Source organism: Podarcis muralis, chromosome 3, assembly GCF_964188315.1.
Source record: "Podarcis muralis chromosome 3, rPodMur119.hap1.1, whole genome shotgun sequence".
NCBI classification, from domain to species: Eukaryota; Metazoa; Chordata; class Lepidosauria; order Squamata; family Lacertidae; genus Podarcis; species Podarcis muralis.
This window is the reverse complement of record NC_135657.1, coordinates 1,264,470-1,280,490: the sequence shown is the minus strand read 5'-3', so window position 1 is coordinate 1,280,490 and position 16,021 is coordinate 1,264,470. Positions and strand designations below refer to the sequence as shown.

Here is a 16,021-nt window from a genome sequence, read left to right as displayed (position 1 = left end):
AGAGGACAAAAGCACATTGCCCCCCTCCCTGTTTTGTTTTGTTTTTAATTCTGCTGCCCTGAGTGCAGTTGCTTCGGCAAGAGAAGTGGGACAGCGAGAGGGTCTAGCCTGCGGAAGAAGGGCTTTCTCCCTGCTGCCTGGGATACTTGCAGACCTTGGGGACCACTGGGGTGGGGGAAGAGAAGGATGTTGTTTGACAAGCACACAGAGTGCAACGAGATTGAGTGTTTGGGGTGGTGGGGAGGTTCGGTTAATTTCATAGTGTTGCAGGAATTTATGTATAGGTTGGGGGGGTTGCCCCTCCAGCAGATATCCTGCACATGCAGCCCACTGCCAAAACCAGCACAATCACTTTTGTGATTTGTCCCCACAAAACACTTCATCACAGTTTCTTCCTATCTAGTCAAAGGGCCTTTGCTGCACGATACCAAATGTAAGAATTCACTGATAAATGTATCTATGTACTGGCTCCTTGGGAAAACTTCAGAAATTCCTATAGACATGTGAGCTCAGCTACTCAGCAGCCCCTCTGCCTGAGGGATAATCCCTGGCCTCCTGATACCTGAGTGCCAGACAGGTAGCCATGCCAGAAAGAACAAACCCAGTTGAAGACAAAAGGGTGGGATTAACGTGGCTGGGAAACAGGGAAATGTAAATATCTTTTTTGTTACACTTGATGGGTGTTTGGTGGAGGGCAAGGGGAACCATGGGGCAGGGTCCAGGATGCTCAGATTCCTGCCACCAGACCTCCCCTTTCATGGTGTAACCATGATGTAACATCTGGTGTCCTTGGTTTTTGTCCAAGGGAGCCCTCAGATTTCTCTGTTAACAGTTGTACATCGGTTGTACATTGACAATAAAAGTATTATTATTATTATTATTATTATTATTATTATTGCAAGCTTTGCTGGGTGACAGCTTGAGGCAGCTGCAGAAAAGCAGGTTTCTGGTTGCCTATTGAATGTTCTGAGCCTTGTGTGTTTGGTGGAAACCACAGGATGGAAGAAGGGTGCTCTTATGCTGCACAGGTCCTGCTTGCGAACTTCCCATGGGTGCATCTGGTTGGCCTCTGTGAGAACAGAGTGCTGGACTAGGTGGGTCTTTGGCCTGATCCAGCAGCCTCTTCTGACGTCCTTACTCCAGTCCCAGAAGGGCAAGTGAACTTCTGCACCTGGCTACTCACTCTGCAAACACCTGTGCTTCCCTCTCTCCCTTGCACAAGGTAGCGACTGGCCTGTGAAACTTTGAGAGGAACTGGACTGAACAGGAGGAAGTTGCTGAGTTGCCAAATAGAGGGAGCAGAGAGAGGCTTGGTTTGCTGACGGCAGGGATTTTGTTGTTGTTGCTTTTTGGTAGTATGCAGCTGGACCCAAACTGTGGAATCGGGAAAAGAATTGTGCAGCTGGGAAGCTGATAATATGCAGCTGGTAAAATGCAGGACAGGACTTGACATGTGTGTTTGTTGAGCACTTGAATGACTGGCACTGCCAGGGACAGCTTGCACACAAATTATAGCAAGGTAGAAGGCACTCGGTTGTATTCTCGTCATTTCACAGTTGGCTTTTGTTTGTTTGTGAGCTGCCTCCAAGCTGCTGAAATGAAAGGCGGTTGTAACAGATACCATATTTTTTGCTCTTTAAGACGCACCAGACCATAAGACGCACCTAGTTATTGGAAGAGGAAAACAAGAAAAAAAACATATTCCGAATTGATGCCTTATGAGGAACGGCTAAGGGAGCTGGGCATGTTTAGCCTGGAGAAGAGGAGGTTAAGGGGTGATATGATAGCCATGTTCAAATATATAAAAGGATGTCACATAGAGGAGGGAGAAAGGTTGTTTTCTGCTGCTCCAGAGAAGCGGACACGGAGCAATGGATCCAAACTACAAGAAAGAAGATTCCACCTAAACATTAGGAAGAACTTCCTGACAGTAAGAGCTGTTCGACAGTGGAATTTGCTGCCAAGGAGTGTGGTGGAGTCTCCTTCTTTGGAGGTCTTTAAGCAGAGGCTTGACAACCATATGTCAGGAGTGCTCTGATGGTGTTTCCTGCTTGGCAGGGGGTTAGACTCAATGGCCCTTGTGGTCTATTCCAACTCTATGATTCTATGAATCCCATAAGCCAGGACAGCAAGCGGGATCGCTGCGCAGCAATCCCGCTTGCTGTCCTGGCTTATGGGATAGCCGCGCACAGCCTCTCCCGGGCAAGGGGAACCTTCATCCCCTGCCCAGGAGAGGTTGTGTGTGGCTAAGGCCAAGGGCAGCCCTTCTCCCTCCTTAGGGAAAAGCCACGAAGAGCCGCACACATGCTCCACGCAGCTCTTTAAAGGGACTGCTGAGCAGAGCCCCCGCCTGCATTCGCTCCATAAGAAGCACACGCATTCTCCCTTACTTTTTAGGAGGGGGGAAGTACGTCTTATAGAGCGGAAAATACGGTAGATTGATGAAGATGCCGCCCCAGTGTGTGGCATCTGTGGAAAAGGCGAGCGCCATACAAAGGATCATTAGGAAAGGAATTGAAAATTGGACTGCCAACATCACCCTGCCGTTATACCAGTCTATGATTCAGCCACACTTAGTCTATGATTCAGCTCACCTCCCAAAGGAGATTGTAGAGTTGGAAAAGGTTCGGAAAAGGGCCACCAAGATGATCCAGACAGCAGCTCCCCTGTCGGGAAAAGTTGCAGCGCCTGGGACTTCTTAGGTTAGAGAAAAGGGGAGTCAGAGCCAACATGACAGAAGTTTATACCTTTGTGAAGAATTTTATAATTGAAGAAGAATGGACTACTTAAAAAAAATATTATAGTCAAATGAAATCGCAGGCAGGATTTGAGGCAGAAGCGGAAAATGGTAAAATGTTGGTAAATAGAGAAACTTTTTTCTGACAGATAAAGACATAATGCAGTAGAAAAGATTTGAGTACAAACACTGCGGAGGTGGGAGTGGGAAGTCAATTTATGAAACAATGCAATTATTTGAGATGAGGATCATTGTGAAAATGTTTGGAAAATCTAATAAAAAATTATAGCGCAAAAAAGGAAGTGGGGGGGCAGAGTCTCCAACCAGCTGCTGCCCCCGAAGCGTCCGTGGTTGGTTTTCCTCCAGCCCTGCACCATCTCTTGGTCATCGGCCATAACCCACCATAAAACCTTTCTGTTTCAGCCCTTCCCGGCCCCTCGCGAACATGAATGATGCCATGGTGACCCACATGTCCTCCGGAGCCCCGACTCCAACGAAAAGGTAGGGATGTGCACTCCGTTTGTGAGGGGTGGGAGATGGGGGGGGGCTCCTCTGGGGGTGCTGCAGAGAGAAGGTGGCCGATGAAGGAGCGGAGATGGCAGCTCCTGCTCTGAGCGTTCTGGATATTGCTAAAACCAGGTTTGATTCCTGGTGGTGTCTCTGCGGCTTGAGGTTTCCCCCCACAGTACATCTGAGCCATTTCTCTCCACCTGGAGGAGGCACTGGGGTTCCCTGTTGGCTGGGACCAGCCCTTCTCTCTCCCCCCACCCAAAACACCACTCTTCAGGTCTGAATTCCTCCCCCCACCCCCATGACCTGCTGTGCAGAACCTGAAACAAGTTCATTTCCCAAATGTCAGGAGGCAACTGAGGAAGATAAAAGCACAACTGACGCCTGGAGAGATCTGATTTGGCGTTTCCCATTGACTCTCTGAAGAGCTTCCCTCCTTTCTTAGGCAAAGATGAATTGGAGTCGTCTTTTTAAGTTCCTTTCGCTTGTTTTTTAACCATCAGAATGGTTTTGTCTCCTGCATGTAAAGGCTTTGTTTGTTTTGATCTTGTCCCTTAAGTGAGTTTAATGTACAGTCATAGCTCGGGTTGAAGTAGTTTCGGGATGAGTATTTTTGGGTTGCGCTCTGTGGCGACCCAGAAGTAACTGAGTGCATTACTTCCGGGTTTCGCCGCTCACGCATGCACAGATGCTCAAAATGATGTCACGCGCAGATGCAGGTTGCGTTCGCTTCAGGATGCGAACGGGGCTCCGGAATGGATCCCGCTCGCATCCAGAGGTACCACTGTAGAAGGATTATTCTGACCAGGATGAGTAGGATGAGTGGTGCTTGTCTCTTACCTGGTCCAGGGAGCTACCTTAGACTAAGCAGGGACCATTCTCCCATTGGGGTTTGAGCTGGCTTTGAACACTTCTTAAGGGCACAGTGGAAAGGAAAAGAAAGAGGGGAACCTACTGACCAGGCAACGTTCTCGTGTGGGCATTATCTGGAGCTCCAGGAAGGTGCTGGCTCTGGGAGTAACATCTCCATCTTCCGCTGCTCCAGCTTCTCCTCCCTGCCTGGAGGAGGCGGCAGAGTCAGGAAGAGAAGGCGCAGGAGCAGCTGCAATTGGGCAACATCAGAGAGGGCACAACCCTGGCAGGACTTAAGCCAGAACTGGCCCTAAGCTAAGGCACCAAAGCGTTTGGCACTCTCGGAGGGCTCGCACGTGGCTTAGGAACACCAGGAAAGCCTGGCTGCTCTCCTCTCCTCCAGTTTCCAGCAACTGCTATTCAGAAGCATCGCTGCCAAGCCTAGCCATTATGGCTAGTAGCCATGAGGAACCATTGCCCTTCATGAATTTGTCCCATCCTCTTTCAAAGCCACCCAGTCGGGGCAGAGGAAGCGAGAGGCACCTGTCCCTGCCAGAGCAGCCCTTGCTAAGCAGCTATGCCTTCAGCAGTCCTCCACTGACTTGCCCTGCCTGTGCCATGTTCTCACATCAGTTTTGCAGTTTTCACCTCCAGGGTTGAGGAACAAGAATGTTCTGCAAGAAGCGCACACATGAACATTCAAGCAGCACCCGAGCTCTCTGTCTTCCTGGTGTCTCTTTCAGGATTCAGGTGGAGGAGCATGTTGGTGGAGCAAGTTTCTTCTCGTTCTTCCTCTCTCCCGCTTGTTCTTCTGCAGCCACCCCCTTCCCGTATATCACAGGCTGCTTTTCTGACATTTCCAGACAAGAGGGTCCGGATTCTCCTTGCCTCTGCCCAATTGCACATTTTATTAGAAGCCTTGAAGCTCTGATGCCCACATGCCTCTGTCTCTTTTGATCTAGGCCAGAGGGAGGCCTGCTGAGATATGCTGCCTTGTGAGCAAAGCACAGCCTCCTTCCACAGACGCAACCTGAGTTGGGGTGGAGCTGGAGCCCACGGCCTCGTAAACGGGAGTCTAGCCAGACCATAACGCATCCAGCAGCTCACTTTGTGTTTGCTCTGCCCGTAAAGTGATGTCACGGCGAGTGTTACAAGCCCTGGTTACGACCGTGTTGCCCCAGAGTGGGGGGCGCAAAGACAGGTCGTGGCCTTTTGTACTCTGGCACCGGAAAACCGGTAGCGGAGCCTCGGGCATCCCTGAACTCCTGCTTTGACTTACGAGAGAGGGAGAAACCATTTGGGCAAGGAGACTTAAAACAGTCTTGAGAAATGTAACACATGAAAATCAGACAGGATTTCTACCCACAAGGCAACTGAGGGATAATGTGAGACCAGTGCTGAATGTTACTGGATATTTTGAAAAGCGTGGAGATAAACAGATAGCAGTGAGTTTCTTTAGATGCTGAAAAAGCCTTTGAAGTGCCTTTCTCACAATCTGACCCATGAGTTCTAGTCTTATGAAAGAGGGAGAAACACTATTTCCATTTTCTCAGTGCCATTCACAATTTTATTTACCTCTGCCATCATGCCCCCCCCCTTACTCACCTTTTCTCTCTCCCCAAGAGCTCGCAAAGTTGTAACTTTTCCTCATGGGGCGGATGCTTCATTGCGCTTGGTCATTTTGGTTTTCCCTTTCTGAACCTTTAATTCAAGCCTCTTCGCTTGGGGGGACACCGGCTTTTGGGAGCTTGTGCCCTGCCACTCTGAAGTTCATCGGGGGGGGGGGAGTCATTGGCTTGCATTGTTTTTGTCCTTGCTTTTATTATGTATTCTGTATTTTTATCTTGTATTTTTATGCTGTGAACTGCCCTGAGATTTACAGATGGAGTGTGGTATACAAATTTTAATCATCATCATCATCAGGGTGAAACATGTCAGCACACAACCACTAAGATAAAACCCAGCCAGTTACTAAAAAAAAAAAAAAAAAAAAGGGCTCCCTGGACAAGTGAAAAGTCCTCCATCTGTTGCTGAAAAGGCATCAAAGTTTGGCGTCTGGGTGGGGAAGATGAAGAGCCACATGCCCCCTCGGCAAACACTCACCCAGCTCAGCAGCAGCCTTGCTCCCTGCAGGGGATCCCTCCTCCTCCTCCTCTTTTGTCTTGCTCAAGATGGGCCCTTGCCTCCTGGAAGGTCCCCCATGAATCTTACAGGGAGGGGGGGCCTCCTTGTTTATGACTTTTCACTGCCGCTAAGCCCAGCTTTATGGCGAGGCCATAAAACACTGCAAGCGGTGATTGAAGTCAGCTTGGAGGTGTAATGCCTTTAAAGCATGATGTGGGGTCAGAGGTGAGCCTTGTAAATAGTCTCATGCCATAAAAGTAATTGGGGAAAGGGAGGCGCTCCAAATCGGAGAACAGCCTTTGTGCACCGGGGAGAGAGGAGGCTGTGTCTAGAGCAGCCGGTTTGGTGCACCCCAGGAATAGCTGGAACTACAACTCCCATCACCCCTGACCGTTGGCCATACCGTCTGGGGCTGATGGAAGCTGTCCTCCAGCTACATCTGTGGGGAACCAGGTTGGGAAAGCCTGGCTTAGAGCAGACAGAGGAAGAGCCTGCTGGATCAGGCCAGTGTCCCAGCTAGTCCATCATCCTGTGGACGACCAGGTGAGTCAATGGATTTGAGCACAGGAGCACCCTCTCCCCTCCTGTGGCTTCCAGCGCCTGGGATTCAGAAGCATTGCTGCCTGTGACAGTGGAGGGCAGAGCAGAGCCACCCTGGCTAGGAGCCATCCATATCCCTCCCCCCTCCTCCTCCATGAAATTATCCAATCTCCTTTTAAAGCCGTCTAAGTTTAAAGCCATCTAAGGGACACTGGTTGCGCTGTGGGTTAAACCACTGAGCCTAGGGCTTGCCGATCAGAAGGTCGGCGGTTCGAATCCCCGCGACGGGGTGAGCTCCAGTTGCTCTGTCCCTGCTCCTGCCAACCCAGCAGTTCAAAAGCACAAAGTGCAAGTAGATATATAGGTACCGCTCCGGCGGGAAGGTAAACGGTGTTTCCGTGCGCTGCTGTGGTTCGCCAGAAGTGGCTGAGTCCTGCTGGCCACATGACCTGGAAGCTGTACGCCGGCTCCTTCGGCCTATATAGCAAGATGAGCGCCGCAACCCCAGAGTTGTCCACGACTGGACCTAATGGTCAGGGGTCCCTTTACCTTTAAATTGGTAGCCTCCTGTGGGCTGTGCACTGCATGAAGAAGGACGTCAATGCAAGAAGACTCTGGAGAGTCCCATGGACTGCAAGAAGATCCAACCTCTCCATTCTGAAGGAAATCAGCCCTGAGTGCTCACGGGAAGGACAGATCCTGAAGCTGAGGCTCCAAGACTTTGGCCACCTCATGACAAGAGAAGACTCCCTGGAAAAGACCCTGATGTTGGGAAAGATGGAGGGCACAAGGAGAAGGGGACGACAGAGGACGAGATGGTGGGACAGTGTTCTCGAAGCTACCAGCATGAGTTTGACCAAACTGCGGGAGGCAGTGGAAGACAGGAGGGCCTGGTGTGCTCTGGTCCAGGGGGTCACGAAGAGGCGGACACGACTAAAGGACTAAACAACAACAACAACAGGGGAAGGAAGGGAGTGAGGAGCTGCTGCTTGAGAGATGAAAAGTGTCAAGGGGCATGTCTCTGCCGGAGCTGGGAGAGGTGGAAGCAAGCAAATCTTGTTTCCACCTTGTGGCAGAGAAGCAAAGGCCTCTCCATTTGTGCTCTGGGTCCGGCCCAAGTGGCCCCTGGAAGCAGAATGCCGGTGGGGGCTGCTCCTGGGAATCTCCTCATTATGGCACCATTTGCTCCAAGGGGGGGGGGGGAGAGAGCTCCTTAGGCACACCTGGGGCAGTGTTTGCATTTTGGGACTCCTCAAGTGCTGCCTCCTCCTCCCTCCTTGCACAAGAATTTTGCAGAAACGCGGCTGCTCTTTGCCTGCAGGTGCCAGGTGATGCCGATCAGAAGGCCGGCGGTTTGAATCCCCCGCGAAGGGGTGAGCTCCCGTTGCTCAGTCCCTGCTCCTGCCAACCTAGCAGTTCGAAAGCACGTCAAAGTGCAAATAGATAAATAGGTACCGCTCCGGCGGGAAGGTAAACGGCGTTTCCGTGTGCTGCTCTGGTTCGCCAGAAGTGGCTTAGTCATGCTGGCCACATGACCCAGAAGCTGTACGCCGGCTCCCTCGGCCAGTAAAGCGAGATGAGCACCACAACCCCAGAGTCGGCCACGACTGGACCTAATGGTCAGGGGTCCCCTTTACCTTTACCAGGTGATGTGGGCAGCTTTGGGGTGGGGGAAGAAATACGGGAAAATCCAACTCTTTCTCCTTGCCACCGTGATTCCACACTCTTTCCAATGAGGTTCCTGCACATTTCCTTCCATGTTTTGAATGTTTTTAAGTTTCCTTATTTTAATTGTTGCTTGCCATCATTTGCATTTTCCCGAATGCCCTCATCTTTTTATTTCTGTCGTGTTGTTTTGCCTCCTTTGCTCTCCCCCCTCCCCAGGTTGCACTACAGCCCGGCCCCCTCCAAGCGGCTTAGGGATGAGCATGCCCTGATCGCAGCCTATGTGAGCCAGCTCCAGAGTGGCGCACGGTCAGTCTTAGGAGAGGGGGGAGGGCAGGGGGAGCCCATGAACACAGCAGTCCCATGTGCAGCTGTGCCCAAAGCCCTGAGGAGCCAGCTGGACCACTGCAGAAACTGAAACTTGCACATGGAGAAAGGCCATGAGGCTCCAGCACTCAGTGCCCCAAAGGGTGCGCGTGCATGCATTGGATCTGGGCGCATGGCCCAAAGAGGGTTAGTTCTTAAAACCGCATTCTTTGTAAGCAATTTAATGAAAAAGGCTTCTAAATGCTGTTTGAGAGTCCTGAGATATTGAGCAGTTCCGAATGAACCATCTGTAGCCCATGGTTCAAACATGTTTATTACGGGGCTCTCATTTTACCTACCTAAATTTGGTGAGGGGTTTCCTCTGCGATAATGACTATTTCACCTTGATGCATGGTTTCAAAATGAGGAAGCAGCCTTGTTTTGGGGGTGGAGGGGGCCATGATGGTATTTGTAAAACATGCAGCCTGGCTGCGCTGTGGGTTAAACCACAGAGCCTAGGACTTGCTGATCAGAAGGTCGGCGGTTCGAATCCCCGCGACGGGGTGAGCTCCCGTTGCTCGGTCCCTGCTCCTGCCAACTTAGCAGTTCGAAAGCACATCAAAGTGCAATAGATAAATAGGTACCACTCCGGCGGGAAGGTAAACGGCATTTCCGTGTGCTGCTCTGGTTTGCCAGAAGCGGCTTTGTCATGCTGGCCACATGACCCGGAAGCTGTACGCCGGCTCCATCAGCCAATAAAGCAAGATGAGCGCTGCAACCCCAGAGTCGGCCACGACTGGACCTAATGGTCAGGGGTCCCTTCACCTTTACCTTAAGAGCACAGAAGCAGCAGCAAAATTCAGTTAAGCAGCAGCAGCAAGGCTGTTTTGTCCTTTTGAGTTTCAGAAACAACCTCCTTTCATCTGCTTCGAAGTTGGTGCCCCAGGAGTCCAGCACATGGGTGCATGAGGCTCTGGTTTGCAAAATGCGGCCTCACCATTGTGTGCAGAAATGCACACCCTCCCTGACCTAGCGAGCAGCTTTTTCACAAAGGAAAGCCCAACGGAAATGGAATACATACCATCACATGCTCACCCCGCACCTTCTCACACACAGCCCAGCAGCCAGGGGACGTCTTTCCCAGAGGAATTAGGGGGGTGCCACCTCCCAGGGCATCTTCACCCTAAACTGAAATCGGGACCCAATTGTGTTTAAGATGGATCTTCTGTTGGGTTCACTTCCTCTCGGCAGGACATTTGGTTGTCGCGTCATTTTAAACAGGGCAATTTTCCTTCCTTTTTATTTTTACACACAGGAAACCATCCCAAATGGCTCAGCCACTCCCCTGGTTGGTGCTAGGTCCAATCAGTTTTAGGTTGCCACAGCTGAAGCCCCTTCAGATTTATAGCCTGAGCTCTCAGTCCAATCCCTGCATCCCATTTCTTATTCTGAAACATAAGACTCCCATTGTCCAATTCCTCTTTCAAGTTGGTACCAGCCGTATATTCCTGAGGCCTTTTGCAGACTCCAGCCGGCTCCCTGTTCCCCAGTTTGCTCTGGCCATTTTGTCATGGCGCATCAGATTTGCAAAGCACTTGGCAGCTTGCCCTTGCAAAACAAACAAACCTATGTTAAAACCAGTTAAGACAAACACAAGCAGTAAAAGATTAATAACTCATCAGAGATTCTTCCAGATCCCGCCTCGCTAAAAAGAGGCCCCAAAGGCATTCCGCCTGCTGCCAGGGCAGGGCCACCACCAAAAAGGCCTGCCCTCATTTGCCACCCTCTGGACCGCCACGAAGAAGGGCCTCAGTTGACGACCGAAGGGTCCGGCTTGGTTCACATGGGGAGAGGTGGCCTGGAGCATTTTGGGGATCTAAGCCACATAAGGCTTAGACAGATAGATAGATAATTTATTGTGGTCAAAGACCAGCTTGCAATAAAAACCGTGTTCATAAAGATAAAATATACAATCAGAGCAGACCGTAGCAATAGCTCATGAGTTAAAATTGAGATATATACATACACCCGTACAACTGAGATTTGGGCTACCATACAAATTGACCCTGAGGCACCCCAAAGGGCGACTTCAGCATTTCCCTAGTAAGCTATTTTATTCTAGAGGATGATCTGCGCCTACAAATCTGGGCAACTGATAGGTCAAAACCAAAACGTTGACTTGGTAAGGTGGGAGGGCCCTGACTCCTGTCTGGTGTTGGGCAACTGCTGGCTTCCTTGCCTGACTGGCGCTCATGCTTGTTGGCTTTCTCCTCCTGCCCCCAGCAGCGTCCTGGACAGCCCCAGCAGGCTGGACGAGGAGCACCGACTCATCGCCCGCTACGCTGCCAGGCTAGCTGCGGAAGCTGGAAACGTGGTAAGCAGCCAGTCTGGCCCCCTCTCTCGCTAACGGTTTCTCCTGTGGCTGTGGTATGCCCAGCTGCTGCTTCCCTGGGCAGGTGAGCTGGCAGCGCTCGGCTTCTTTCGAAACATGCGACAGCAATTTGGGAGGAGCATTTTGCGCCGCTGAGTCTGTGTCCCTCCGGTCCATTTCGTCACGTTGCACCACAGGCGTGGCGCTCAGATTGGGAGTCACATAATTAGTTGGATGCCAGGCTGGAGCCATGAGGGTCCAGTGTCCCCAGAGAGTCAGCATATTGGAGCAAAGAAAACCTTGTACGCTTGCTTGCTTACGCTTCGCAGCGTTTTCATGCTGCCCATTAAGAATAGGTTCTCTGGGTGGTGTACAACTTTTCTGTTCTAAAACAAAACAAAAAGCCACACCATAAACTATCAAAATGCAGAACATAAAAAGGTTAAGACAGCATCAAAATTAAATCGACAGCGGACAACAGTAGCGCCCCCGGTCCACAAAGCACTGAAGCGTGTTTTTAAAAAGCCTGGTGAAGTTTCTAAAAAGGTTGGAACTGGAAGGACCACAACACGGGCCCCAGGTGAGCCTCTCTGGGGAGGGCATTTCGTAACTAGGGTGCCACCACTGAAAAGACCATCTCCTTAGTAGCAACTCCCGTAAGAACCAGAGACAAGCCAGCTGGATCAACCATCTGGTTGGCCGCAGAGAGGGCAGAATGCTGGACTACAAGGTCCAATGGCCTGTTTCTTATGGAGGATCTGCCCCTGGGGACAAAGCAGTAGCTCAGTCAGTAGAGCACGAGACTCTTTATCACAGGGTTGTGGGTTTGAGCCCCACGTTGGGCAAATAATAATGATACTAATTTTATCATTTATACCCTGCCCATCTGGCTGGGTTTCCCCAGCCACTCTGGGCGGCTCCCAGGAGAACACTAAAAACAGAATAAAAGCTCAAACATCAAAAACTTCCCTAAACAGATTCCTGCATTGCAGGGGGTTGGACTAGATGGCCTTTGGGGTCCCTTCCAACTCTACGATTAAACGACAACCTGATCTGATTTCCTTCCCCGTCTTTACCACCATCTCCCCAGCGCTGTTGGTGACGGGGAGGGGGCTGCTTGCGTGGGTTTCAGTACTGGGTCCTCGTTGAGCCGTGTCTGTCTTTGGGGTCTCTTGACAGCCACGCCCACCCACAGACCTGGGGTTCAACTTCGACGCCAACAAGCAGCAGCGGCAGCTGATAGCAGAGCTGGAGAACAAGAACAGGTGAGGGGACTCGGGTGGCGTGGAGGAGGGGTGGCAGTCTGGCCTTCGTTGGGCTCCTGAGCAAGAGATCTGCTCCCTTCCGCACTTTCCATTGCTGCTGCCTCCCGGTGGGAGTTCTGTGGGCGGGTGCTTTGACAAGGGGACAGCCCCACTAGGCAGCTGGAGGATTTTGCAGTCCTTACGCTCCATCAGCTCAATAAAACATTTCATTTTTTATTTTTGCATAAGAAAGTTGGGGTGGAGAAAAATGAAGGCTTGGCGTTTTAAAGGGGCGTGCAAAATATGAATGCCCTGGCATAGCAAAGAGAGGCGGGGGGAACAGTCTGGACAAGGTCCGCTCTGTGCCAGACTCTGGAAGAACACGAGGATTGGACTGATTGACCCCTGGGACCTCTTAATAATAATAATAATAATAATAAATTTTATTTATACCCTGCCCTCGCCAGCCAAGACCGGGCTCAGGGCGGCTAACACCATATATAAAAACAATTTGTTACGGAAAAATCTGGGTGCGAGGCTGCTCTGCCACCCAGCTCATCGGACTAAGTCCGTGGGTCCCTGCGGAAGAAAATGAGCTCAGCCGGACGCAGGAGCAAACTGTAGAAGATCCAAGTTTATTGCGCAACAGGTTCAAGGCGAGATTGAACCCCGAGAATGGGGCGACATAGACTTTTAAAAGTTCCCTCCAAGTCCCAGAATACAGTGCACGAAACGTCATGAATACATTTTGGGAAGGTTGGGTTTCATGGATTACATCATGAATATATTACACACGTCATGAATATGTTTACAGAGAGGTGGGGTTACACTGATTAACATTTAAGACAAGGGAGGGGGGAATGTGCAGAGTGAGGGATATACATAAATAAACATTTCTTGAGTACCGGTGGTGGCAGGACAATGGGACAGTGATATGCATCGTCTGCCACCTGGTATTGCCCGGAGGAAGGGTTAGGCAGGACGATCTGACAGGATTAAGAAGTTCCTGTGTACGTGACTTGTCGTCTTGAAGATTATGGAGGTAGGGGTAGCAACATGGAGTCCAGAGGCAACTGAGTTGAATGTCACCAGGATGGAGAAAATCGGAGTTGTGGTCGATTTTATATCAATTTCTAAAGGTTTCAATGCTTTCCAGACTCACGTTAGGAATAGGGCGAGAGAAAGGCATAGGAAAGATGGGGCTTATTCCGCCCGCGTGAAGACAGGAAAGAGAGCCTTTTATTTACAAGGCAGGGGTACAGTGTGGTGCCTATGCAATGGTGCGGGGGCTGAGGGTTCGAGGCCGGCTGGGCACTGCAGGGGCCATCGCCTCGGACCCCTTCAGGGAGCGGTAGGGAAGGATGGGTACCCCCCCCCTGTTCCTTCCGTATCAAATTGATTGAAATACAGCTTAAAAACCAAGATTAAAATACAACATTAAAACACTAAAATGCAGCCTCATTTCAGTGGAAACTCAATCAACTCTTCCAACTCTGTGAAAGTGGAGGGCAGCCCATTCTGCCTCCCCACTGGCCTTGGGTCCACACCTGTGCAAAACTAAGCATGCCACAGGTGGGTCTCCTATAGCATACTTTTTCTAGGACGTATCTCTACCTGATGATACAAACCCACCCAAAAATAATTGGGTTGTGTGTGTGGATTGTGCTGCAGAATCCTGCTAGGCAGTCAGATTGCAGCCCAGCCAGGGCCAGAGTTCACTAACTCTACTGACATATTAAACCCTGTTTAAACTCCTTCCCTGGGAGTTTAGAAAGCAAGAGGGCAAATGCTGGTTTATTTATTTTACTTGCACAGAGAGATTCTGCAAGAAATTCAGCGGCTGCGGCTGGAGCACGAACAGGCCTCTCAGCCGACACCAGAGAAAGCCCAGCAGAATCCGACGTTGCTGGCGGAACTGAGGCTATTGCGGTAAGAATGTAGGGGAGGGACAGGACCCCAGGAGGGAGGTTGCTTGCACAAGAGTACTTATTCACGCCGCAAGCAGTTCAGCTGTGGAACTCCCTCCCACAAGAGACAGGGATGGCCGCCAACCTGGGTGGTCAGGGGGAAAACAATGCTGTCCAGGGTTGTAAAGACTGCGGAGAGAATAACTGGGTGCACTCTTCCCACCTTGGATCAAATCTACGCTTCCAGGTGCCATAAGAAAGCTGCAGAGATAGCGCAGGATAGTGCGCACCCCAGAAATTATCTCTTTCAGCTTCTGCCTTCTGGAAGAAGGTCCAGGGTTATAAAGACTAGGACTAGCCCCCTGAGAAACAGTTTCTATCCAAATGTGATTTTGGTTTTAAACGCAGTATAGGGTAGTCTCTAGGGATGCGGGTGGCGCTGTGGGTTAAACCACAGAGCCTAGGACTTGCCGATCAGAAGGTTGGCGGTTAAATTCCCACGACGGGGTGAGCTCCCATTGTTCGGTCTCAGCTCCTGCCAACCTAGCAGTTTGAAAGCACATCAAAGTGCAAGTAGATAAATAGGTACCGCTCCGGTGGGAAGGTAAACAGCGTTTCCGTGCGCTGCTCTGGTTCGCCAGAAGCGGCTTAGTCATGCTGGCCACATGACCCAGAAGCTGTACGCTGGCTCCCTCGGCCAATAAAGCGAGATGAGCGCCACAACCCCAGAGTCATCCGCAACTGGACCTAATGGTCAGGGGTCCCTTTACCTTTAAGGTAGTCTGTATGGGAGTATATTGTATTCAATTATGGGGTCTCAGAGTTTTTGGGGGCAAACCAGGCTGGGATAGCTGGGATAGCAGGCTTGTTGGTTTTTGAATGTCTGATGTAGATTTTTTTTTTCAATTTCATTGTTCTGTATGGGACAATGACAATAAAGATTATTGTATCGTATCAATGGCTTGAAAAGAGGATTAGGTGAATTCATGGAGGAGGTGGAGGAAGAGAGGGCTATCCTATGTTCTTCTGCCGGTGGCGGTTGGCAGTGGCAAGCAGACTGAACAGACGGCAGAGCTGTGCCCGTCTCTGATTCTGTGCCACCTTTACCCAAGGCAGAGGGCTTTTCTTCACCCTCACAACTGCCCTGCAAGGCAGGCAGCTCCATAAGTATTCTGCCCATGAAGAGCGGGAAGGATAGGGGCCGTATTTGCAGGCCGCTTGACCTTCTTTGAATACCAGGGGAACTGCCTTTCTGGTGTAGATAAACAAAAATCTGCCCTTATTCCCTTATGGGGGACACAAGAGCCCTTATAGAGTCCTTTATAGGTTCTCCATCAGTCGGAGAAAGTAACAGAGTCCAACCAGAGAATATTGAGAAGCAAAGCAGCTTGTAAGCCTGATCTTTATTTAACTGTTGCAACAGGGTACTCCCTCACACGCAGGAGAGGAGGAGGACCCAGAACAAAGGTGTGCCTGCCCTTATATAGACATTTTAAATTGCCCACCCTGGAGTTCAAGACCACCCCCAGAAACATCATCCATACATCACAGAAAAGGTGGTCTACAACAGAAATCTGAGTGCGTTGTTTATCTCGTCTGACAGGTTTACCTGTTAATGCTCACTTGATTGGATAGCCTGGGGAGCCTGGCCAGTCTTTTGTAATGATAAATACTTAGTTCCTGTGCCAGGTCACAGGCTCACCCTATTTATACACAGACAGACATACGCTTAAGACAGGATTTGTGAAGGAAAAGACAATGGGGA

The 16,021-nt window shown here is 50.5% G+C and overlaps 1 protein-coding gene across 7 annotated transcripts in view; it reads left to right on the top strand.

Annotated features, from left to right (window-relative positions):
* The window catches only part of DTNB (dystrobrevin beta), a 100,585-nt gene that overhangs the window by 52,334 nt on the left and 32,230 nt on the right, over nucleotides 1–16,021 (top strand). For 4 of the 7 annotated variants that reach the window (XM_028725310.2, XM_028725313.2, XM_028725311.2 and 1 more), the window contains exons 10-14: nucleotides 3,161–3,238; nucleotides 8,648–8,737; nucleotides 11,018–11,108; nucleotides 12,285–12,370; nucleotides 14,165–14,278. In XM_028725310.2, the coding sequence (XP_028581143.2) occupies nucleotides 3,161–3,238; nucleotides 8,648–8,737; nucleotides 11,018–11,108; nucleotides 12,285–12,370; nucleotides 14,165–14,278 (459 nt within the window). The remainder of the gene's footprint in view (nucleotides 1–3,160; nucleotides 3,239–8,647; nucleotides 8,738–11,017; nucleotides 11,109–12,284; nucleotides 12,371–14,164; nucleotides 14,279–16,021) is intronic. The other 3 variants (XM_028725314.2, XM_028725312.2, XM_028725315.2) reach the window with 2 other exon arrangements.